The sequence below is a fragment of the Ictalurus punctatus genome, chromosome 2, assembly GCF_001660625.3.
Source record: "Ictalurus punctatus breed USDA103 chromosome 2, Coco_2.0, whole genome shotgun sequence".
Taxonomy (NCBI): Eukaryota; Metazoa; Chordata; class Actinopteri; order Siluriformes; family Ictaluridae; genus Ictalurus; species Ictalurus punctatus.
In genome coordinates, this window is record NC_030417.2 from 38,681,291 (window position 1) to 38,706,059 (window position 24,769).

The 24,769-nt window shown below is 45.7% G+C and overlaps 1 protein-coding gene across 1 annotated transcript in view; it reads right to left on the reverse strand.

Annotated features, from left to right (window-relative positions):
• Positions 1-268: 268 nt before the first annotated feature.
• Positions 269-24,769, reverse strand: part of lrrc4ba (leucine rich repeat containing 4Ba) — a 57,381-nt gene continuing 32,880 nt past the window's right edge. Inside the window, exons 3-4 of the mRNA XM_017495950.3 lie at positions 5,211-5,767; positions 269-3,771 (exon numbers count right to left, since the gene is read on the reverse strand). Coding sequence (XP_017351439.1) covers positions 1,831-3,771; positions 5,211-5,456 — 2,187 coding nt within the window. The 5' untranslated portion in view covers positions 5,457-5,767 and the 3' untranslated portion in view covers positions 269-1,830. The remainder of the gene's footprint in view (positions 3,772-5,210; positions 5,768-24,769) is intronic.

The following is a 24,769-nucleotide window of genomic DNA, read 5'->3' on the forward strand; positions in this document are numbered from 1 at the left end:
GTTTTTTTGTTTTTAATTCCGCTGTGAGAATAAAATTTTAATCCGCTGTGGTGACAATCACGTCTAGCACAATGAAATACAAACATCACCTCTGGATACAAAAGGAACCGAAATTAAAAAAATAAAAAATAAAATAAAAAAGCTGACATATAGGCATTTTTATAATTAGAATTTAATTATAATAATACATGTAATAGCCATAAAATTGTATTCACGTCTTTAATATAGAGGGACAAATCATCATAAAATGTTTACTTTTCCCTCTCTCTCTCTCTCTCTCTCTCTCTCTCTCTCTCTCTCTCTCTCTGTGTATAGCAGCATTTAGATAAAAATTCACATTTTGCTTTTAGTTACATTACCTATTACTGTGTTATCGTTGTGGTTAGCATAGTTTGTTGGTGTCGGTGATTTTACCCCCCCCCCCCCCAGCCTCAATCCGTACAATTCGATTTTAATTTAACATTGTAACGCTAAAACGTTCGTACCGCGACAAGCATCTGGGATAAATTTCACTGTAAGGATGAACGAAACATGACACGTCACCAATAACCCTGTTAGTAAAATGCAACAAGAAAAGGGAAAAGGGGGGATTTCAAGGACTAAAAATAAGTCAAAACAGAAATTCCAGGAGCTCCAGAAAAAAATCCAGACGTTCGGCCATTTTGGCCGTCCGTGAGCGCGCTAAAGGTCGGCAAAGTGCAGCCGCTCGATCCGTTCAAAGACGTGGCTTTCGGTCAGAAAACAAAGCAAAAAAAAAAAAAACAACCAAAAAAAAAAAATGAAAGATTCTTCATAATTTATTTCTCTGAATGAAAATATATTTATATATCGTGTGTAGTTTCACAGTTTCGTTTTTTTTTTAATTTATTTATTTCTGTCGTCGTCGTCGTCGTCGTTGTTGTTTTCAGATTTTTCGATAATTGTCTTTTGCCCTTTAGGTTCCTTCGGAAAAAAAAAAGAAAAGAAAAAGAAAGGAAAGAACGCTCTCTCTTTCTCCTCCTCCCACCTCGAGGTGTTAAAAGGATAGGGAAGGCGAGAATATGGCGGAGTCCATCAGAACGAATCACAAGCCCTCGACACAGTGCTGGTCTGTCTAATCCATCAACCCTGAATGCTACTGCAAACCTCTACGTCTATCCGAATGATAATCATGACCTATTGTTGTCTTTTCCCGGCACTCCTACAGTACACCGACCCTATAATACTCTTGGCTGCTTGTGTTGTATATACATATTTAGAACACGTAGGTATGTTCAATATACATATATAAAAAAATTTACTCTTGAATTTATAAACGTCTCATTTACTGCATACTGTGTGTGGAGTTATTTTCTTTAACTTTTCAGCGAGATAGCATCTTTGTAATGCTGATGCACAAAGATTTTGCTTTGGCACGTATCTGTGCATGTTTGGCACATAATTACTGATGGTGTATTAAATTGATACCGCATTGAACGCCGTGTGAGAGCTTTTGCTCTGCTGATGTTATCCCTTTTGACACTGATCGGACTGAGTGTTGGTTCGGTAAGCGTTAATCTAAATGCTGCGGCATCTGTCTTTCTTTCTTTCTTTTCCTCCCTCCCTCTCTCCGTCTCTGGCATTGCAGTGCAGTGGTTCACAGCAACGTCTTTTTCTTGTGTAGGTAATATGTCATACAATGCTGGGTCTACCTCGCTCGTTACTCCTGAGAACAACAAACCCACGGGGGCTGAACAGCCAGTACACTTCATCTGTTTCTGTCTCCCTCATACCATCTTTCTATTTTTCCCTCCCTTGTTTTATCTCTCTATCCCCTTTCTCTCACACACTCTCTCGCTCACTCTCTCCTTCTCAGATCTGAGTTTCTTGGACATTCTCCTTAGAGCCACTCTTAAAGAGTAAAGGCTCAATTTGAGGGTTCTGCCCTTTACCCATTAGGCCTTTGAGTGATCCATGGATGCCGAGGGTAGGCAGGGGCATTGAGGACGGAATGGAGCTCACTGAGACGGGCACCTGGGAACAGGAGATCGGCGTGGGTTGGGCCTGGGAACACGGGTTGTTGTTGTTGTTGAGGCCGATCCCAGAACTTCCAGAGAGCCCCAAACTCATCATGTTGTTGTTGAAGTGGTGGGGCTTGTAGTAGTGGTTAAGGTGGTCCGTCCGAGCCAGGTTGGGTAGGTTGACAATCTCCGGGTGATGCAGCCGCAGGCTCTGGCTTCCTCCACTGGATCCGGCCTGGGGCATGGTGGAACCACCAGAGATCCCACTTCCGCGGACGCTGGCGCTGGCTCCAATTTCATCCTCCACGTTGATAATCTCAATGGCTCTCGCTGGTCCATGGTGCTTGTGCAACTGGTGCTGCTTCCTCAGCTTGTAGAAGACCACCAGCATAACAGCTGCCATGAAGGTAATAGCCACAAAGCAGCCAATGATGATCTTGGTAGTCTTCATTACATCATCCAGCCCAGTGGGGTAGCTCGGCTCAGAGACAGAGACAGTAAATGTGGGTTTGGTTGCTCGGGGAGAAGATGAGGATCCAAAAACTGATAGAGAGGAAGTTGTTGTTGGGATGGCATCATGCCAGAGACGCCCAGAAGGTGTAGGACCAGGGATGTGTATAATAGTCTCATTGATCGAACGTAGGGCCGAATCCTCTTCTCCTGTGGATTCTACAGTTTCAACAGTGACGGTAGTAAAGTAGGTGTAATTGACACTGGTGTCTGCTGCAGTGACATTCAGGACGGCAGTTGCTGTGGTGTTGCCAGCTGAGTTGGTCACCATGCAGGTGTACTGTCCAGTGTCGCGCAAGGTGACATTTGTAAAATTCAGAGTTCCATCATGTAGCACCGAGATCCGGACGCGGTATGATCCATGGGTCATCAAGGTTCCATTGGGTGTAATCCAGTTTACAGACGTCATGGAGGTTCCGGTACGGCACTTGAGTTCAGCAGCCATGCCTTCGGTCACGTTGAGGTCAGTGGGGGGCTCGACGATAACAGGGGCATAGCACGTGAAATGGCTTTGGTCCAGCTCTCCAATGTATTTGCCCTTCAGGTAGGGTGGTGCATGGCACCGGGCACAGCAAGTTGTGTTACTTGGTACAGTTTCTTTCAGCCACCAACTAAGCCAAAGCACATCACAATTACACACCCAGGGATTGTGGTTGAGGTGCACTCTCTCCAGCTTCTGCAATGGGGTGAAGAGGTCATGGGGCAGTGAATGCAGGGAATTGTGGGATAGATTCAACTCTTCCAGACTCTTAAGGTCATCGAAGGCATTGCGTTCAATGACAGACATCTGGGAGTGCATGAGCCACAGTTTGCGCAAAGACTCCAGGCCTTGGAACGATCCAGGTCTTATGATTTCCAGCTTGTTTCCAGAGAGCTCCAGCTCCTCCAGCCGGATCAGAGGTGTCAGGTTGGGGATGTCCTTCAGACCGCACATGCCCAGGTTCAGGTAGCGCAGATTGACAAGGCCGACAAAGGCAGCATCTGAAATGTAGTCCAGCTTTTTGAGCTCACCCAGATCAAGGCGGCGAAGGGAGGGCACGCGGTGGAAGGCATAGCCTGGCAACGTCTCGATGGGGTTGTTACGAAGCCAGAGCTCCCGAAGCTTGCTGAGATACTCGAACGCTTGTGATGGCACCAGCGTGAGACGGTTGTCAAACAGTTCCAAAGTGTTGAGGTTCGGGAGGCCATTGAATGCGCCAACTTCGATCTGGCGAATCTGGTTCTTGGAAAGCTGGAGGATCTCCAAGTGTCGCAAGTGCTTGAAGGTATCTGATCTTATCACCTGGGTGAGAGAAGGTCAGGTTAAGTCCTTTGCTTTCACAGACTGGACAGTATGAGTAGTATGTATTTTGTGATATGACTGCTACACCATAAATCACCATAAATCACCATATACAGTAAACTGTCAGAAGCTTAATATTACAATTAGAGGAATGCAAGTTAAAAATCAGTTTCATTATTGTAGCTGCGTCTGAGTTTGATTTGATTTGCACGTCCGCTTCTCATGAAATATTTAGACAAACAGCGCAGACAAAAATACAAACATAAAATACATTCCATGAATAATTATAGAGCAGAGAGCCACTGTTAAAAAGAAACAAACAACCTTGAGTTTCAAACCTCCTTTTGTTTGCAGTGTACCGAGCTCTCAAAAGCAAGCGCTCATAAAATATTTCCACGTTACAGCACTCGGAGTTAGCTCAACTGCGTGATAGTGCCACCTGATAAAAACCTCACAAACACCTCGCGGCAGCCTGCTGGTGGCACGTGTAAAAGAAATTTATCACGGATGGGGAAATATCTTTACTAAACCACCAAGCAGAACCTTATCTTGTTAGATGAGGCTGAAATCCCTCCCGACACGTGATGAAGGGTGACTGCGTTTCAAGCACCGTTGCAATTTCACACATTCTGGACTCGGAGAGAACTGGCACATTAGCGGCAGCCTAAGCTACTTCCTTTCGGAAGAGAGCAAAAGGCTCCTCCTGGCTCATCGCCATCACCCTCTCTATATGAAGAACAAGAAGGGAGGGGAGCATAAGCGAGAGTGTGAAACCCTGTGGGCTGGAGGGGTGTTTGAGAGAACTGGAAAAAAAAAAAACCTGTCAAATCTTTAATCTCTGGGTAACACAGCGACGAGAGGAAAAGAAGCCAAAAGAGAAAATATCTAGGATGTCCTCAGGTGCTGAAACATTTTTAGATTTTTTAATCATTTCAAGTGGGGCTCTGGGATACGACAAATCCTTTTTTTCATGCTAACAGGTAGGCATGATGAATGGTATTATTATTATTATTATTATTATTATTACATTTTTCTAAATAGTGAATGCTTTTTTACTATCCCTTGCAGACCAAACCACAAGGGAATACCTCCCTAAATTGTTTAAATCCCGAATCCTCAGACCCTGGTGTTCAGATCGGGTCACTTTGCGACTCCTGATTCAGCACTCAAACGACTCAAACTCGAACGGTTTTGTGCGGGGAAAAAAAACCAGGTAATTATTTTTATTTGCTTTCTGTCTCAGCAGTTAAGCGAAAGATGCTTACACGGCCTTCTTCTTGCAGTTTAAGCAACGCTCGGGTTACCGGCAGTACCGGGTGCAGCAGTAATTAAAACTGCGAAACGGTTGACAGACGAGCAGCAAACACACACTCGAGCGAACAAACACTGCAGCTCTGTTAGAAAGTGATCAGATCAATATTTATCAACACAATATTTACCTGTATCGAGTTCTCCTGTAAGTTAAGGTACCGCGTGTTGTTGGATATATTTTCCGGAACCTCGTCCAGGTTCCGTCTGGTACAGATCACTCGGCTCGCTTGATTGGAGCAGCTGCAAGGTGTCGGGCAGGTCGACGTGGCTCCTGCGATGTCCTGGCCCAGGAGGAGGAGCCAAAACAGCAGCTGGGCCAACAGGAAAAAGAAGGGGGCGGGGTTAGGAAGGACGGTCACCGTGGTGATCCGCATGGCATCTGAGTCATGACCTTCCTGTATTCCGAATGTGAAGTGTGTGTATTAAACTTATTCCACAAGATGAATATCCGTTTTGGGACTCGCCACCACCGAGTCTTGATTCTAGCTTAGTTAAACATTGTTTTTTCTTCCTTCCTCCTCCTCCTCCTCCTCCTCCTCCTCAGGTGAATTAATTACTCTCCTGTCTCCTGTTTGTCCTCTCTTTGTTTTTGGTTTCACACACAGACGACTCGTGTACACATATTGTATCTCCTTTGTCTTTACGGGTCCTCCGTGGATTCCAGAAACCTCCCCGAGTAGAATTACTGTAAAATAAATAAATAAATAAAAAAAAAATAAATAAAGGGAGAGAGAGAGAGAGAAAAAAAAAAACAAGACGTCATGACTTTGCGAGAAGGTCAAAACATGGCGATAAATCCTGTTTTAAATGCTCTCCTAATTACTGTGAAGTGTGCAAAGTGTATTAAGAATAATTACACAGCGACCATGCATGAATCTCCAGAGCAATAAAAAAAAGAAAATAACAATAAACGCTCTCGTTGTTGAAGTACCTGCAGTCTGGCTTTTTTTTTTTTTTTTTTGAAAGCAATCCCCCAGAGAAAATACGCCTCAGGATGGACCGTTTTATACTACGTTATGTTTTTCCACACCCTTATTATATTTACGAGTAGCCTTTAAAATAAAATAAAAAATGCTTTTCAGTCACAGATCTTTACAGGTAAATTCAATTCTTGGCTAGTTCCGGACACGAGTGTCGGAATCACGGTACATTTCGAATCCCTGTCAGTGAAGTAAGGAATAGAACACAGCGGGATGTGCTGTTACAGGAAGATCATCAGCGGTACGGTGTGCAACCACCTGAAATGCATTATTTCCCAATAAAAACACGCCCCAAAGTGTCTCATTTGTCCTATACCACGGCAATTCGCCTACGGTTTGTACGTTTCATTCATCACTGGAAGACACGTCGTACTTTTTAACCCGTCTTTACAGATACATTTAGTGCTGGGGAACATCCGAGGAGCAAATTCCTGTTCCCGCTTTCGTTACAGCAGCTATAAACCGTCGATGGCATGTTGCAGAGAAACCAGGAAGTGCAACGTCGTCTCTCCTGAAGATGCGGGGAAACTTAAACGTTAAACCGTTACAGAGCGCTGACACTGGAGACTCCTTCCGTAAACGTCAAAGAAATGTCTCCACAGCGCATCGACACCGTTTAGGTGGCGTGTCTGTATTAACGAGTCCAGATGTGAACGAGTCGTTAGTATAGGGACGCTTTGAGTTGCAGCTGGAACGAACCGACGCCTCCTGACCGGTCGGATTTGAGAATGCTGCGTTATAGCGCGACGTGGCTGCTAATCCCGACGCTGATGGCGCGCCGAGGGCGTGAGACGGCACGGCCCGTTTACTTTGATCGATGGCTCGTTCGGCGCCGACCCCTGAGCCGGAGAGAAGCGACCCCCACTGTGGGGTTATTTTGACCTCGGTGACCTTATATAAGAGCATCTGGTGAAACACAGGCCGTTATTAATGGCGGCTGTCCACATAATGGACACGACACGCAAACGCATTTGACACGTGGAGGCGTCGGAGCCTGGCGGAAAAATGAGGGATAGATTGCGATGGATTATGAAACTGATAGATGACTGCACAGCTGCAGGGAGAGGAAGAAATGATCAACGTTAATGGATAAGCACTGAAAAAAAGAGAGAGGACAGAAGGTGAGAGAGAGAGAGAGACAGACAGTACAGGACGAGCATAAGATCGAGGCAAGAAGTGGGGAAAAAAGACATATGGAACGCGAAAGGACATGAGAGATAGAAGGAGAGACAGAGGCATTAATATTAATAATCTCTCCCAATGAAAGAGAGGAGAAGGGCTCGAGAGAAGGAGATGGATATGAAACACCGAGATGGAGGGAGTGCAAGCACAACATGGAGGCGCATATAAAGCGGAGGGAGAGAGGGAGCGATGCGGAAGAAAGACAATACGAGCAGGATGAATATAAAGCAGGGAGAGATGGACAGAAAGGAGAAGAGGAGAAGAGAAGAGGTAGTAGACGATTTGAAAGCTGCATTAGAGACCGATATCCCCGGTTAGATTGATCAATAATGCGCACATGGTGTGTAATGGCATTACACACACACACACACACACACACACACAATCCAGACTGCAGACTTTGCATGCTACTGTGTGTTAGCCCAGATTTGCAATTCTGCCATATCCCAATAGATTCCCGAAGCCCGCATGGCAGTCTGTCTGGTTCGGCTCGTTAAAAAAAAAAAAGTGCAGATAATCGCCATAAAAGCGTTGATTAAAACATCATGCTCTGAATTAGCGACACCTTCATTTTATTTACCCGCGCCGTGTCATCTTCACGCATAACTGACACCAGACACAATTAGCTGTGAGTGTGAAGCGCCACGTTAAGTGACTGTGATGGGAGATGACATCTGCTGCCGTGGCCGCTGAGTCAGACGAATCAGAATCAGAATCAAATCCAGACCGAGACGCAGAATCAGGTCGAGGCCTAAAATACGTTCAGATACTGCGGCTGTGCGATACGGTGAAATTGACTTCTATAGGAATGCACTGTAAGGGCCAGTTGCTCCAAGTCATGCCTAGTTTCCTTCCTCACTGGCTTTGTAGATTAAAGGAGCCATTATTTATTTATTTATTTATTTATTTATTTATTTATTTTTACATAACAAGCTTTCTCTTCCCTGAAAACTGACTCCACCCACTCCGCTGAAACTGTGCATGCCTCATGAGGAAAAAAAAAAAAAAAAGCCTGTACTACATCGCCCCCTGCTGTTTACGTTAAATTGGTTACTTCGTTAAGAGTATGCATAGTTAAAAGGAATTCTAATCCAGGTGAGGTAGAGTTCAGGGGTGACACTAACCGGTCACATGGAGTACGTGGAAGAGGGCAGATAGCGCTTTCCTCAGAGTGTGTTAGGTAGCTAACTAACGAAGTGTTAGCTTTCGCCATGTCATGTGATAGATGAGAGATGACTGGTGGGTGGGAACAAAAAATAAAGCGTTTGCACGATGGGGGTGGGGCCATTACCATATATGGTGTCAGGGCATTATAAATGGGAGTGGCTAGAAATTTTAACATAGTGTATACACTCTTCATGTCCTTTCCTTCCATCGATGGGTCCCTATCCTCATCCAAACCTCCTTCCATACTGCTCTTGTTTGCTTCCTCTCTCTCTCTCTCTCTCTCTCCCTCTCTCTCTCCCCGTGTATATTCCTCAGGGTCCGGTTAGTGTGTAAATACTGCACTGCCCTCTGCGTGTGATGAAAGATTAACCTGCTGCTCTGACACACATTAACCCTTTAGCGTGGAGTCTGCACTAGCATCCTAACATCTCTCTCTCTCTCTCTCTCTCTCTCTTTTTTCACTCTCTCTCTCTCTCTTTTTCTCTGCTCTATCCATACCTCGCCCCTCCCTCCCTCTTTCTCCTGCTCTCCTCTCTGTCAATTCAGGCCTTAGCAAAGAGAGTTACCATGGTTACCTTTTCACCAAACTCTCCCTTTCTCTCTCTCACTCCAGCTGTATCCATCCCATTCCGCCATCCCCCTCTCCTTCCTCCATCTTCCACTCATTAACACGCAGAAACACAAGCACACACACCCACACACAGACACACACACACGTGTATGTGCATTTAAGACGTCTCACAAAGCAGGCCTCGTGACGCGTCGTGTCTGCATAAGTGCTCGACACACACAAACACACACTATTCATGCATATCGCACATTTCATTCAGCGATCTGAGAGAACGTGTGTTTCATGACATACGATGCAAACGCGGCTGGTAAAATCCCTTTAAACCTCAAACGTGCATGCTGCGGGGCATCATCACGGGAACAAAACGCACAACAACTTACAGACATGCAGACAGTCACGGAAGGAAAGGGCCTTCCTATTTCTGCTTCATCGCTGCGTTCAGCGTCTATTCATTCCACTCAACAAGAAATTCTTTAGACTAAAATGCCCCACAGGCAAAGACACATGAAGAAGAATGCTCGATCAGCAAAGGAAATAAAAACAAACCTTCTGAAGCAGAACAACATCAGCACGGATCTGTCATAAAAATACTGATTGTCTTTTGGGCTGTCTGTTGCTGAACAGGACAAGAAGAGAGGCCACGCCTCCTTCAACAGGACAAGCACAGAGGCCACACCTCCTTCAACAGGACAGATACAGAAGCCACACCTCCTTCAACAGGAAAGATACAGAAGCCACACCTCCTTCAACAGGAAAGATACAGAAGCCACACCTCCTTCAACAGGAAAGATACAGAAACCACACCTCCTTCAACAGGACAGATACAGAAACCACACCTCCTTCAACAGGACAGATACAGAAACCACACCTCCTTCAACAGGACAGATACAGAAACCACACCTCCTTCAACAGGACAGATACAGAAACCACACCTCCTTCAACAGGACAGATACAGAAACCACACCTCCTTCAACAGGACAGATACAGAAACCACACCTCCTTCAACAGGACAGATACAGAAGCCACACCTCCTTCAACAGGAAAGATACAGAAACCACACCTCCTTCAACAGGACAGATACAGAAACCACACCTCCTTCAACAGGACAGATACAGAAACCACACCTCCTTCAACAGGACAGATACAGAAACCACGCCTCCTTCAACAGGACAGATACAGAAACCACGCCTCCTTCAACAGGACAGATACAGAAACCACACCTCCTTCAACAGGACAGATACAGAAACCACGCTTCCAAAGGAATATCAGAAGGAACAGTCAGTATCTGGTGTTCTCGAGCTGCTTTAAGTAAGATGCTTCAGTGCATCTCATCCTCATGGACTGCACCAGATTGGTCAGTTCTCGTTGTGACATGTTCCCCTGCTCTTCCACCAACACATTTGCAAGTTCTTGATCACGTCTGGGGGACACACACGCTTACATGTAATGTTCCACTGCGAGGACGATCAGCTGTCCTTCCTGTCTACCTGTAGCACCGTCTCAGGCGTCTTACATTACAGACGTTACAGTTTATCGCTCTGGACACATCTGCAGTCCTCACGCCTCCCTGCAGCAGGTCTATGGCATGTTCACGCAGGACAGCAGGAACCCTAGACATCTTTCTCCTGGTGTTTTTCACAGTCAGTAGAAAGGTCTCTTTAGTGTCCTAACTTATTGTATCTGTGACCTTAATCACCTTCCGCCTCTAAACTGTTGGAGTCTGAAGGACTGTTCCACATGTGCACGTGCAATAAGTGTTTATGGTTCATTGAACAAGCGTGAAAAACATCATTTAAACAAGCGTTTCTCCACACAGGGAGAGGTCGGAAGGGGGGCACTGATTGTTTTCAAGAAAAAAACACAGACAGGGCATCATTTGAGTGCTCAGGGTATTTTATTGCTTTTCATATAGAATGTGTATTAATTGAAAAACCCCGCATTCCCTCTCCCTGTGTATTTTCTTTTTTGCTTGGAGAGAGGTGGAGCTTATCCTGCCGTTGATCTAGCTGTCAGTGCAGAACACTGTTCCCAACTCAGCCACTTTTCAGACCTCTTTAGCGACTTTTTTGGCAAAAAAAAAAAAAAAACACCTAGCGACAAATCTATCGACTTTTTGTTCAAGCCGTAGCAACTCTCCGCGGCCTTCATCCCAATTTACAGCATTCATATGCGAATGTTTTTACAACGCAAGACGAACGTAATGCAACATGTTTTACATGTAAAATAGTCCACGTTATCACAGACTAGTTCTCTTGTAGTCGTTAAAGTGTTCAGAAACTTTCAGAAATTTTATATCATTCATGTTCCATTCCTGTCTGTTATATAGTTTTATAAAAGTCATAGAAGGTGGGTTTTTTTTTTAAATCATAAAAGTTATGAAAAGTAATTAAAAAAGTACAAAAACACAAAAGCAAAAAAAAATCTATCTATTATAAGGAGTCTTTATTGATCACAAACAACACAGTGAAATTCTTTTCTTCACATAGCCCAGCATGTCAGGAAGTTGGGGTCAGAGTGCAGGGTCAGGCATGATACAGCGCCCCCTGGAGCAGAGAGGGGTAAGGGCCTTGCTCAAGGGCCCAACAGTGGCAGCTTAGCAGTGCTGGGGCTCGAACCCCCGACCTTCCGATCAGTAACCCAGAGCATTAACCAATCTATTTATTTATCTATCTATCAAAAACAGATTATAGATTAATTTATAAATAGATCAATTTTATATAGAATATAGATCATCATTATACCTGGTCTCCTCCAGTATGGGCGGGGTGGGGGGGGGGGGCGTGCCACATGATAGGGGAGGCTTGTGGGGGGCTTTAGTTACGAAAGATTGAGAACCCCCGGTTTAAACCCTTTCCGATAAAGGTCTGTAAATCTTATTTGGATTTGACGAAATTATCTTTAAAATACCGAAAAAAGGGACGCTTCTCTTTCCGCGGAGTATGTTTCCAAGAATGAACAACATTGAAATTAAAATCTAAAAAGGTGCTTGATTTAAGTTAAAACAAACGGGCCTGTAAGAGAGCATTCGTGAACACTTTTTTTCGAGTGCGAAAGTGTAATTAAGACGCGACGACCCTGAAATGGCTTCTAAACAAACGAAACGGCTGTCTAATAGTCTAACAGTGACACGGAGAGAGGAAATCAGATCAGACTGAACAAACGCTCGGGTGTCTGACAGCTAAAAAAAAACACTTTCGCTGATTCTGGTTTCCAAAAATACCTGAGCGATATGATTTTACACTCACAGATATATCTCATTTCAGCAAATCCCACTTGTATAACGCTTCCTTTCACAGCGCGGGGCGTGATGGAGCTCGGATATGACAGCGCAGGTACTGTATTACATGTGTATCTTTTTATTACGTATCGTCACTCCGAATGCCGTTTAAATCCTACATATCGTCCCTTTAAGCTCTACAGTTGTACTACAGACGTTTTATGCAGAAATCTGAACAAATATGAGGTGAGAATATTCAAGAAGGTTGGGTGTGCACAGAGCTGAGAAAAGAAAAAAAAAAAATCAATTTAACAGGTTTTATTTATTAATGACCCCCAAGTCACCCCTGTTTAGAGAGTACACTGCGAGCAGGAGGCTGATGGGATGTGAAGTGTCGAATGCTGTTATGATGTAGGGTATTGAAGTTATGGGTAGGGGCTAGAGGCAGGGCTGGGAGGGTTACTTTAAAAATGTATTCCGTTACAGATACTTCATAAAAAATGTAATCAGTAATGTAATCCAAGTATGGCAATATGAAAGTAATGTAATCTGATTATTTTTGGGTTACGTCAAGGCCACAGATGGAAATAAAGTCAAAAGCACTACGATTCAATTCAGTTTTATTTGTAAAGCGTTTTTTACAGTTGACATTGTCACAAAGCAGCTTTACAGGAACATATACATTTCCGATGTGAATCTACCCTAAAGAGCGAGCCAGAGGCGACGGGGACGGTGGCGAGGAAAAACTCCCTGAGATGATCTGAGGAAGAAACCTTGAGAGGAACCGGACTCAGAAGGGAACCCGTCCTCATCTGGGTCAAACCGGATAGTGCGATTATAAATAAATCCCTTCTATAACTGCGTGCTACACGATCAAACAACAGTGCAGCTGTGTAAGCAGGAGATTCAACACAGTCTCAACAGGAAGTCTGACTGTCCACTGGTGGAGACCTGGGCGCAAAAAGACACCGCACCAAACCTGCCCGCATCAGCTGTAGTCCGATGCCCTGTCCACGGCTTACAAATGTCCCAAGACTGTCCACATGGGGCCATCCTCAGCAACAGTGACTGGCCTCCAAGCGACGAGAACTCCAGAAGCAGGGCACCAGGAAGGTCCAGGCCGGCCCGGAGAGCGGAGCAGAACGGTTCAGGCCCACTGCTATCCCAGGAGCAACACGTGTAGGGCGTTGGTATCATCGAAAGTCTTTGCAGGCGTTGGTGTCATCTGGAATCTTCGTAGAGGCTGGTTCTGAGCTGGAGCTGGTACATTCACTGATTACCTCGGGATGGGCATCCCGGGGTAGGAACAGGAAACAAATTGAGAAGGATTAGCGTGGCTGCTGTTCATTGAATTTCAGGCAGAGATAACCGTGTGCATTTGTTATCGTTTAATCAGAGATGTCTGCATAACAAAGTTATGAGCTGCGTTACGTGAATGCTGGGTTGAAAAAAACGTGTTTTTAATCTAGATTTAAACTGAGAGAGTGTGTCTGCTGAACCCTGAACATTATCAGGAAGGCTATTCCAGAGTTTAGGAGCTAAATGTGAAAAAGCTCTACTTCCTTTTGTAGACTTCGATGTCCTCGGCATGCTCTAAAATATGGTCAGTGTTTGGATTTGTTTTAAGAAGATAAATAAATACATGAATAAATAAAACGTAACTGTCTCTGATGCGTGTAGCATTACATCACAGTTAGGGTTAAGGTGACCATATTCTGGCTTTACAAAAAGAGGACACTTTTTTTCTTCTCGTGTCTTAATAGGGAGTATGGTGTAAGGTTAGGTTGAGGTTAGGTGTAGGGTGTGAGGGTAGGGTACAGGGTGGGTTAAGGTTTGGAGTAGGGTTTAGGGGTAGGTTAAGGTTTGGGGAAGGATATAAGCGTAGGTTAAGGTTAGGAAAATAGTGTAGCGGCAGGGTGTAAGTTAGAGTTAGGAGAAGGGTGTAGGAGCTAGCAGAAGGGTGTAGGAGTGAGGAGAAGGGTGTAGAGGTAAGGGGTTGGGTGTAGGGGTTAAGAGAAGGGTGTAGAGGTAAGGGGTTGGGTGTAGGGTTAGGAGAAGGGTGTAGGGGTTGGGTTTAGGAGTTAGGAGAAGGGTGTAGGGGTTTGGGGTTGGGTGTAGGCTTTAGGAGAAGGGTGTAGGAGTTAGGAGAAGGGGGTTAGGGGTTAGGGGTTGGGTGTAGGCATTAGGAGAAGGGTGTAGAGGTTAGGGGTTGGGTGTAGGAGTTAGGACAAGGGTGTACGGGTTTGGGGTTGGGTGTAGGCGTTAGGAGAAGGGTGTAGGGGTTAGGAGAAGGGTGTAGGGGTTAGGAGAAGGGTGTAGAGGTAAGGGGTAGGGTGTAGGGGTTAAGGGTAGGGTGAAGGAGTTAGCAGAAGGGTGTAGGGGTTAGGGGTAGGGTGTAGGCGTTAGGAGAAGGGTGTAGGGGTTAGGAGAAGGGTGTAGGGGTTAGGGGTAGGGTGTAGGGGTTAGGGGTAGGGTGTAGGCATTAGGAGAAGGGTGTAGGGGTTAGGGGTAGGGTGTAGGAGTTAGGAGAAGGGTGTAGGTGTTAGGAGAAGGGTGTAGGGGTTAGGAGAAGGGTGTAGGGGTTAGGGGTAGGGTGTAGGCGTTAGGAGAAGGGTGTAGGGTTTAGGGGTAGGGTGTAGGCGTTAGGAGAAGGGTGTAGGGGTTAGGGGTAGGGTGTAGGCGTTAGGAGAAGGGTGTAGGCGTTAGGAGAAGGGTGTAGGGGTTAGGAGAAGGGTGTAGGGGTTAGAGGTAGGGTGAAGGGGTTAGGGGTAGGGTGTAGGGGTTAGGGGTAGGGTGAAGGGGTTAGGGGTAGGGTGTAGGGGTTAGGGGTAGGGTGTAGGCGTTAGGAGAAGGGTGTAGGGGTTAGGGGTAGGGTGTAGGGGTTAAGAGAAGGGTGTAGGGGTTAGGGGTAGGGTGTAGGCGTTAGGAGAAGGGTGTAGGGGTTAGGGGTAGGGTGTAGGGGTTAAGAGAAGGGTGTAGGGGTTAGGAGAAGGGTGTAGGGGTTAGGAGAAGGGTGTAGGGGTTAGGGGTAGGGTGTAGGCGTTAGGAGAAGGGTGTAGGGTTTAGGGGTAGGGTGTAGGCGTTAGGAGAAGGGTGTAGGGGTTAGGGGTAGGGTGTAGGCGCTAGGAGAAGGGTGTAGGCGTTAGGAGAAGGGTGTAGGGGTTAGGAGAAGGGTGTAGGGGGTAGGGGTAGGGTGTAGGGGTTAAGAGAAGGGTGTAGGGGTTAGGAGAAGGGTGTAGGGGTTAGGGGTAGGGTGTATGCGTTAGGAGAAGGGTGTAGGGGTTAGGGGTAGGGTGTAGGCGTTAGGAGAAGGGTGTAGGGGTTAGGAGAAGGGTGTAGGGGTTAGGGGTAGGGTATAGGGGTTAGGAGAAGGGTGTAGGGGTTAGGGGTAGGGTATAGGGGTTAGGAGAAGGGTGTAGGGGTTAGGGGTAGGGTGTAGGCGTTAGGAGAAGGGTGTAGGGGTTAGGAGAAGGGTGTATGGGTTAGGGGTAGGGTGTAGGGGTTAAGAGAAGGGTGTAGGGGTTACGGGTAGGGTATAGGGGTTAGGAGAAGGGTGTAGGGGTTAAGAGAATGGTGTAGGCTTTAGGGGTAGGGTGTAGGCATTAGGAGAAGGGTGTAGGGGTTAGGGGTAGGGTGTAGGCATTAGGAGAAGGGTGTAGGGGTTAGGGGTAGGGTGTAGGGGTTAGGGGTAGGGTGTAGGCGTTAGGAGAAGGGTGTAGGGGTTAGGGGTAGGGTGTAGGCATTAGGAGAAGGGTGTAGGGGTTAGGGGTAGGGTGTAGGCATTAGGAGAAGGGTGTAGGGGTTAAGAGAAGGGTGTAGGGGTTAGGGGTAGGGTGTAGGGGTTAGGGGTAGGGTGTAGGCGTTAGGAGAAGGGTGTAGGGGTTAGGGGTAGGGTGTAGGGGTTAGGGGTAGGGTGTAGGGGTTAGGAGAAGGGTGTAGGTGTTAGGAGAAGGGTGTAGGGGTTAGGGGTAGGGTGTAGGGGTTAGGGGTAGGGTGTAGGCGTTAGGAGAAGGGTGTAGGGGTTAGGAGAAGGGTGTAGGGGTTAGGGGTAGGGTGTAGGGGTTAGGGGTAGGGTGTAGGGGTTAGGGGTAGGGTGTAGGTGTTAGGAGAAGGGTGTAGGGGTTAGGAGAAGGGTGTAGGGGTTAGGGGTAGGGTGTAGGGGTTAGGAGAAGGGTGTAGGGGTTAGGAGAAGGGTGTAGGGGTTAGGGGTAGGATGTAGGGGTTAGGGGTAGGGTGTAGGGGTTAGGAGAAGGGTGTAGGGGTTAGGGGTAGGGTGTAGGGGTTAGGGGTAGGGTGTAGGGGTTAGGGGTAGGGTGTAGGCGTTAGGAGAAGGGTGTAGGGGTTAGGGGTAGGGTGTAGGGGTTAGGGGTAGGGTGTAGGCGTTAGGAGAAGGGTGTAGGGGTTAGGGGTAGGGTGTAAGGGTTAGGGGTAGGGTGTAGGGGTTAGGGATTTACAGTGAAAAACTGCACATGATCATGATCTGCAGTAAATCGGTGATCAATCAGACGCGCAGCAGCGTTCACTCTGCAGTGGAATTTCTTTCTGAAGTGTGCACTAAATGTAGCATTTACATTCATAAATTATGAATCAGCATTAGTGATTATCATAAATCTTAATCATAATCTGGCATGAGCTTTCTTAATAAAGGAACGTTCCATTGTGTCTGAGCTGCACTGCTCCACATTCCCCTACATTATCCTGCCTCCGTTCGAGCAGATATAAAATATTCACAGGATAAAAATACGTAAAAGGAAGTAGACACTGTAAACGCCTGCATTGTTTTCAGACTAGAGAGAAGACCCATACAAGAACCACAGGAGAACAATAATGCTATAAAATAACAGGGTGCTTAAGGCTAGGGGTCTGGGGAGGGGCTTGTTAATTATTATAAACTAATTCAGTTATACGTTGCCAAAATATTGCTGCACAAACAGCCCTAGTTGTAAATGTCACATTAAGCACTTCAACATCTGGTTTAATTGCACAAAATGGCTTCCACACTCATTATTCAGCAGCTTATAGAATAGCACTTGATCCAGCACATGCTATTATTACGCATTTCATTCTTTTTATTTAAAAAAAAAATAATCGTGGTCGGATACTTCGGTCAGATTTGACGCGAGAATAGCGTCTTATTTCTCACCGAGGGAAAGCCTAGAATTCGCTCCATCAAGCGAGAGAGGAATATTTGAACATTTCGAGAACAGGTTTTTTTTTTTGACACCACAGTTTTGCTGCAGTGTTCAAACCGATCTCTCGTTACTCGACTTTACTTAGCGTCTAGATTTCATATCCTTAATTAGGCCGGAAAGGTCTAACGAGGCCTCTTATTTCAGCTGCTTATCTTGTCTAGCAGGGCATTCCTGCACCTTGGGAGAAATCGCCAAACCTTAAGTGTGCACCAGAGCCAGGCAGAAACCTCACAGGCATTTAAAACAGCGGCGGCCGAGCCAAGAGCAACGGACTCGCGGACTCGTAGAGCCGAGGGTTTTTTTTTTCACGGCGGTGAATGAGAGCATTGTGCGACGTCATGACACTCAGCCATTCAATTAACGCAGAGAGACGCACAGTGCGCCGAAACACTGCTTCTTTCTTCAGCGGCCTCTTTGTGCCGCGAGAAACAGGAAGTCGCTTTTCTTCCGTGTGGGGGCTGAGCTGTGGAGCAGGTCACACTGCTGAGGAAATTACAGATCGGCGTAATCAGTCTGGATTCCTGTTATGTCTTAATGCTGGGCACTTAGCATGACAATGCTAAATAAATAATATTTCCCCTGGATTGTAGCACACCTGCTGATGGAGGGAAATAAACGCCATGGGCTAGGAATGTGCATCTCTCCTTCAGACATCATACACAACTCGTATCATATATATATATATATCTGATAAGCATTGAGTCCTTTGCTGGGACTGAACAGGCACAGAGGTCACGTCTCCTTGACTATGACTGACAGACAGAGAGGCCACACCTCCCTCACTATGACTGACCATGCAAGACAGGCCACGCCTCCTTCATTGAAACTGATTTGAACAGTGGCGAAATGTACTTCCACTTGACTCGAGGAGTAATACGGGACAAATTAGATATAGACATGACTTCTGAATGAGAATCGACGTACATATTAACACACACACACACACACACACACACACACACGTGTGTATATGTGGATGTGAATTATAGACATAGTATCTCCCTACATCTTAAGGCATCCTTGCGTTTTCACGTTTTAACTTCCTTTGAACGGCTTTCCTTCACCTTGGCAATGAGCTTTGAAATAACGAACAGTTTTAAACAATTACCATTTAAATGAATAAATAACAATAAAGTTTCCTGTACGTCATTTTGTCCTTGCATATGGTAGACAAGCGTTTGCGTGCCAGTGAAAGAGGTGTGGCCTCTGTCCTTGATTTGGAGGGGAGGCGTGGCCTCAGTGCTTGATTCATAGGAGTCCAATAAAAGTAGGTCTGGTCTCTGTGCTTAAAAGTCACAGTGGAGGAGGTGTGGTCTCGGTGTCTGTCAGTCACAGTGTAGGAGGTGTGGCCTCGGTGTCTGTTAGTCACAGTGTAGGAGGTGTGGCCTCGGTGTCTGTCAGTCACAGTGAAGAAGGTGTGGCCTCTGTTTCTGTCAGTCACAGTGTTGGATGCGTGGCCTCGGTGTCTGTCAGTCACAGTGTAGGAGGTGTGGCCTCTGTGTCTGTCAGTCACAGTGAAGAAGGTGTGGCCTCTGTTTCTGTCAGTCACAGTGTAGGAGGTGTGGCCTCTGTTTCTGTCAGTCACAGTGTAGGAGGTGTGGCCTCTGTTTCTGTCAGTCACAGTGTTGGATGCGTGGCCTCGGTGTCTGTCAGTCACAGTGAAGGAGGCATGGCATAATGTCTGTCAGTCACAGTCAAGGAGGTGTGGCCTCTGTGCTTGATACCTGGAGGAGGTGTGGCCTCTGTGCTTGAGTCACAGTGAAAGAGGCATAGTGTTGCACCCCATTAGGCTAACACTTTTTAAAACTGGCTGCACATCAGTGTCATAATGACTTTCTCTCTCACACACACACACACACACACACCTGAAAGATTTACAGAGCAGGTACAGAACATTAAGTTCCAGTCTCTCAGAGCAGAGCAACATGAAGTCAGGCTGTGGGTGAGGAGATCCTCCACACGCTGCTACAGTCAGATTGCGGAGGTGACACGAAAAGAACGCTACTGTTATTAACACCGTCTCACACATAGCAGTACAACGTGACAACACACACACACACACACACACACACACATATGTGCATGTGCATGTGCACACACACCTGCTGAAGATTTAATTATAGGTGTACAGTAATTTACGTATCTCTCATTTTTAATTCAATGTTAACTTCCCACACACTCTCTTTCTCTCACACACACACTCTCTCTTTAAAATGATCTTTTCTCTGCTTCTCACTTGCTGTCTCTCTTTCTCTCTCGCTCTCTTTCTATCCCCTTGTTCTTCTTCTCTCTCTCACTCCCCCAGTTTCCCCGTCCATTGGGATGCAGCAGGACGCTTGGCTCTATTCACGCTAAGCAGCACAACCTCACACTTCCTTCTGTACCAACGCTCCGGGCTCCGTAACACCTGCCCCTGTGTGTGTGTGTGTGTGTGTGTGTGTGAGAGAAATGAATCTCACTGTCGAAACTGCATCCTGACCGTGACCAGTTCTGTCATAATCTCATCAATTAACGTTCAAATGCGTATTTTCAGGCCAAACCTTTGCAGAAAATAAATCTCTTTTCTAAGTAAGGAAAGAAGCACAATGTGGTTTAGTCTGGTTCTCAGACGCCTTGTAATATAGAATCCGTGCAGGAGAACATGCCAGTTGAGCTAGTTTGTCATTTGGTGGGGATTTACAGTAGTAACGTCTCTATACACGTTTAATGAGCGGACGTATATTTCAGGATAGGATGAAACAATTATCCGGGTTTGGGAAGTTCATGGGAACTAACTGTTGGTAGGAACTAAAGTCGTGAGCGGGGAACTGAAGACCGCACGCTCCGCAGGATTGGCCCGAGGAATCATTTGAGACAGTCGTTTGGATTTGTCACTTTATTACGTGAAATAAATTGGATGTCTAACTCTTACTTTGAAACGATTGGTAAAGTTGTGTATAAATGTTTGTGTAAGCCAAACCCGATTTTCTTCGTACTCACGTGCGTACGTTCCAGATAAAGCTCATTTGTATGGAGCCCCTAAAGGGACAGGGTGGTGGAAAAAAAACTTTCGCATTCCCCTGAGAAACTTTTGCGTTCCCCTCGCAAAACCTGTGATGAGTTCGGTCAAACACGTCCTGTTTATTTTCCCGCTGGTAGTGGGTCAGACAGCTCCGTAGGTTCACAGTGGAGCGGTTCATAGAGTTTTATTTTGAACTTGGACTCAAATATAAAGAGAAACGGTCTGTGCTTAGTTCGAGGCACGGTTCTGACGTAAGTGAAAGACCCCTGAAAAGGATATTTACTCGAAAGAGTATTGTTTCAACGAAAAAAATGACTCAAGCGATGCTGTGAAGATGCGAGCGCGAACCACCGCGCAGAAGTCTCTCGCGAGAACACAACAGGTAGGCTAGGTTTGCGTGGGAACGCAAAAGTTTCTCGGGGACACGCAAAAGCTTTGAATTTTTTTTTCTCTCATCCCATTTTTTCCCCATCACCATGTCCCTTTAAGGGCTCCGTACATTTGCATTTAGTGACGCCCACAGAACTCCATAAAAGGTCACCTTCACAGACAGCTGGGAGCACGAAATTAACAATCAGGGTAAATTCGACTCACTTCTATGCCAAAAAATAAACAAAATTATAATAATAAAATAATAATAATAATAATAAGTAAGCGCTAAATCTTCTGTTAGCTGAGGCGTTTGTTTATGGCTTACGGCTTTGCGCAGACAGACCGGCCCATCCGCCGTTTATACACCTACAGAACCATTCCTTTTGCATTCATTTATGATGTGTCTTAATTTACGGGTTTGTCTTATCTCGCTTTCTTTATTATTTTATATTCTTGAATTAATACCAACAAAATAAAACAACTTGTTTTCCAAAAATGTTCCCGATGGTGCCCTTAGTCCCTGTCTGAGTGAACTAGCATGAGGATGTGTTTTTGACAGAGACTCCAAAGCTCTTCTAGAAGTCGCTCTGGATAACGGCGTCTGCTAATCCGTGCAGATTACATGATCTGAAGTCGATCAAGTCGAGATTCACATTAGTTAGTCTTCTAATGCGTACAACCAGGACTTCTTACAAATCCAATTAGCTTCACCCTGAAACGTGCGGAATTACGAGAGTCAAAACTGGTCCTGGAGAAGCCTAGAAACATAGTGCCGAACAAATGTGACGGTCCAATAGTGGTTCTGTGGAAGTACTTGGATTTGATCCTACAACCTCCTGATCAATATCACTGATCCCCCACTGCCTCTGCATGCAAACACACCCCAGCTCCGGGCAAACAATTCATTGTCACATTGGTGTGCTAAGCATGTTGAAATGCTCGAGCGAGCGCTGACGGTCGGAGCGAGAGTCATTAATCAGGCCATCGCTCAGCCGTTTTACACATGCATGTAAATATTCAGAGTGTTGCAGAGGGACGACGGCCATTTGCAACACAACACGACAGACTTGCAGTTATATTTATGAGAGAACTTACCTCAGCACTTCACTCTCTCTCTCTCTCTTTCTTTCTTTCCAGTATTTCGCTTTGCGTTTGCACTGCAGGCGAGGCGACTTGCTTCCCCGCACTGCTGTGAGCAGTGTTAAGCGTGGGCGTTTGTGCTCCACGGTTTTTTTTCTGCATTAGTGCATTTTGCTGTGTTGCACGGTTACTGAAGATGTGCGTTTGTGTGTTAATTCACACACTCTGCTGTGTAACTACAAACGTGCTGAGCTGCACTTTATGTAACACTACAACTGACTAACATTTTGTTGAAGTTTATGAGAATCAGAAAATCTTTTAAAAATATGTTTACCCTTAGTCATTCCCATTGTAAGAGCTCGAGCTGAAATTCTCAGGGCCCTGTCTTCCAGACGTCTATGATTCAAAGGTCCTAACGGGTTCTGTGTTCTCATAGCCATATCTCCCATGAGTCCTATATTGACAGAGCTTGATGTCCTACAGGTATATTAACAAGATCCTATTGTCAAAGGGTTCTATGCTACCAGAGCTATATGTTCCAGGAGCCCTATGTACACCTGTCATGCATTTTCTTACTCACTTATCCGACACAGGGCTGCGGGGAGCCTGGAGCCTATCCCAGGGAACTTGGGGAACAAGGCCAGGGACACCCTGGATGGGGTGCCAACCCATTTCAGGGCACAATGGCACACACATTCATGCACCCATTCACACACTACAGACAATTTGGAAATGCCAATCAGCCTACAGCGCATGTCTTTGGACTGGGGGAGGAAACTGGAGTACCCGGAGGTAACCCCCAAAGCACGGAGAAAACATGCAAGCTCTGCACACACAGGGTGGAGGCATGATTAGAAGAGGTGCGAAACAAACGTGCTAACCACTAAGCAACCCCAACCAGCCCCCCCATATACTCAGAAACTGTTATTACTAATTCCATATTTTCCCAGGGTTCTATAATACCAGTTCCCTATGTTTCCGGAATCCTATATTATCAGAGCTCAGTGTCCTCAGAGTTCTATGTTCCCAGAGTACTTTCTTATTAAAGTTCTGTGTTCCCAGAGCTCTATATTACCAGTTCCCTATGTCCCCTTTGCTCCCACGGTTTTAAATTCCAGGATATTTTTTTCCTAGGGTCCTATATTCCCTATATTCACAGGGTTCTATTAAAGTCCCAGAGCCCCATGTTCACAAGGGTTCTATATTCCCTGGGTGCTATATTACCAGGGACCTATGTTCTGACAGTTCTATCTTTTAAGGAGCCTATATTGCAAGGGTTTTATGCTCACAGAGCCCTTTTTTTTCTTTTACCATGTCGCTGTCTTTCCAGGGATCAAAGGTCCTATGTCTTCTGCATTCTATATTACCCAGGCCCAGGGTGCCATTATACCTAGGGTCCCATTATTCCCAGGGTTCTATGTCACCAGGTCATATTTCCTCCAGGGGCCTATGCTCTCAGCATTCTAGGTTCCCAGGGTCTAATATTTCCAGTGTCTTATGCTATTATGCTCCCATGTTCCCAGGGTGTATATAAGCAGGGGTTAAGGTAGCCATGTTCCCAGGGGTCTATAGTACCAAGGCCCTGCATTCTCACGCTCCTGTTTTACTAGAGCCTTATAATCCCAGTATTCTGTTTTCCCAGGATCCCATATTTACAAGGCCATATGTTCCCAGAGATTTTTGTTCCCAGGGTTCTATGTTCCTAAGACTCTATATTGCCAGGAGTCTATATTCCCAGAGTTATTTATTACCATGGCACTTTGTTACCAGAGTTCTATAGTCAGAAGTTCCTATTTTACCAGATTCCTATTATTACCCATTATATCTTTCCAGGATCCAATTACTCCCAAGGCTATATGTTCCCAGGGTCCCATTATTCCCAAGGTCATACATTTCCCAAGGTTATATGTTCCCAGAATCCCATTATACCCAGGGTACCATTATTCCCAAGGTCATATATTTCCCAAGGTTATATGTTCCCAGGGTCCCATTATTTACATGGTTACATGTTCCCAGGGTCCCATTATTCCCAAGGTCCCATTATACCCAGGGTCCCATTATTCCCAAGGTTATATGTTCCCAGGGTCCCATTATACCCAGGATCTCATTATTCCCAAGGCTATATGTTCCCAGGGTCCCATTATACCCAGGGTCCCATTACTCCCAAGGTCATATGTTCCCAGGGTCCCATTATACCCAGGGTCCCATCATACCCAGGGTCCCATTATTCCCAAGGTCATACATTTCCCAAGGTTATATGTTCCCAAGGTCACATTATACCCAGGGTCCCATTATTCCCAAGGTTATATGTTCCCAGGGTCCCATTATTCCCAAGGTTATATGTTCCCAGGATCCCATTATACCCAGGGTCCCATTATTCCCAAGGCTATATGTTCCCAGGGTCCCATTATACCCAGGGTCCCATTACTCCCAAGGTCATATGTTCCCAGGGTCCCATTATACCCAGGGTCCCATCATACCCAGGGTCCCATTATTCCCAAGGTCATACATTTCCCAAGGTTATATGTTCCCAAGGTCACATTATACCCAGGGTCCCATTATTCCCAAGGTTATATGTTCCCAGGGTCCCATTATTCCCAAGGTTATATGTTCCCAGGCTTCCATTATACCCAGGGTCCCATTATTCCCAAGGTTATATGTCCCAGGGTCCCATTATACCCAGGATCCTATATTCACAAGGTTATATGTTTCCCAGGTCCCATTATTCCAGAGATCCTTTGGAACCTTTTTACAAGTTCCCTAAATAAAGTATGTGAACCTTTTGGAATTTCATAGTTTTCTACATAAATTTGTCATCAAATGTGATCTGATCTTCATCTAAGTCAAAGGTATTGACAAACCTTGACAAACCAGACATTCTCACATGATCCTGAAGAATTGTCTGATATACTTGGGAATTCATCT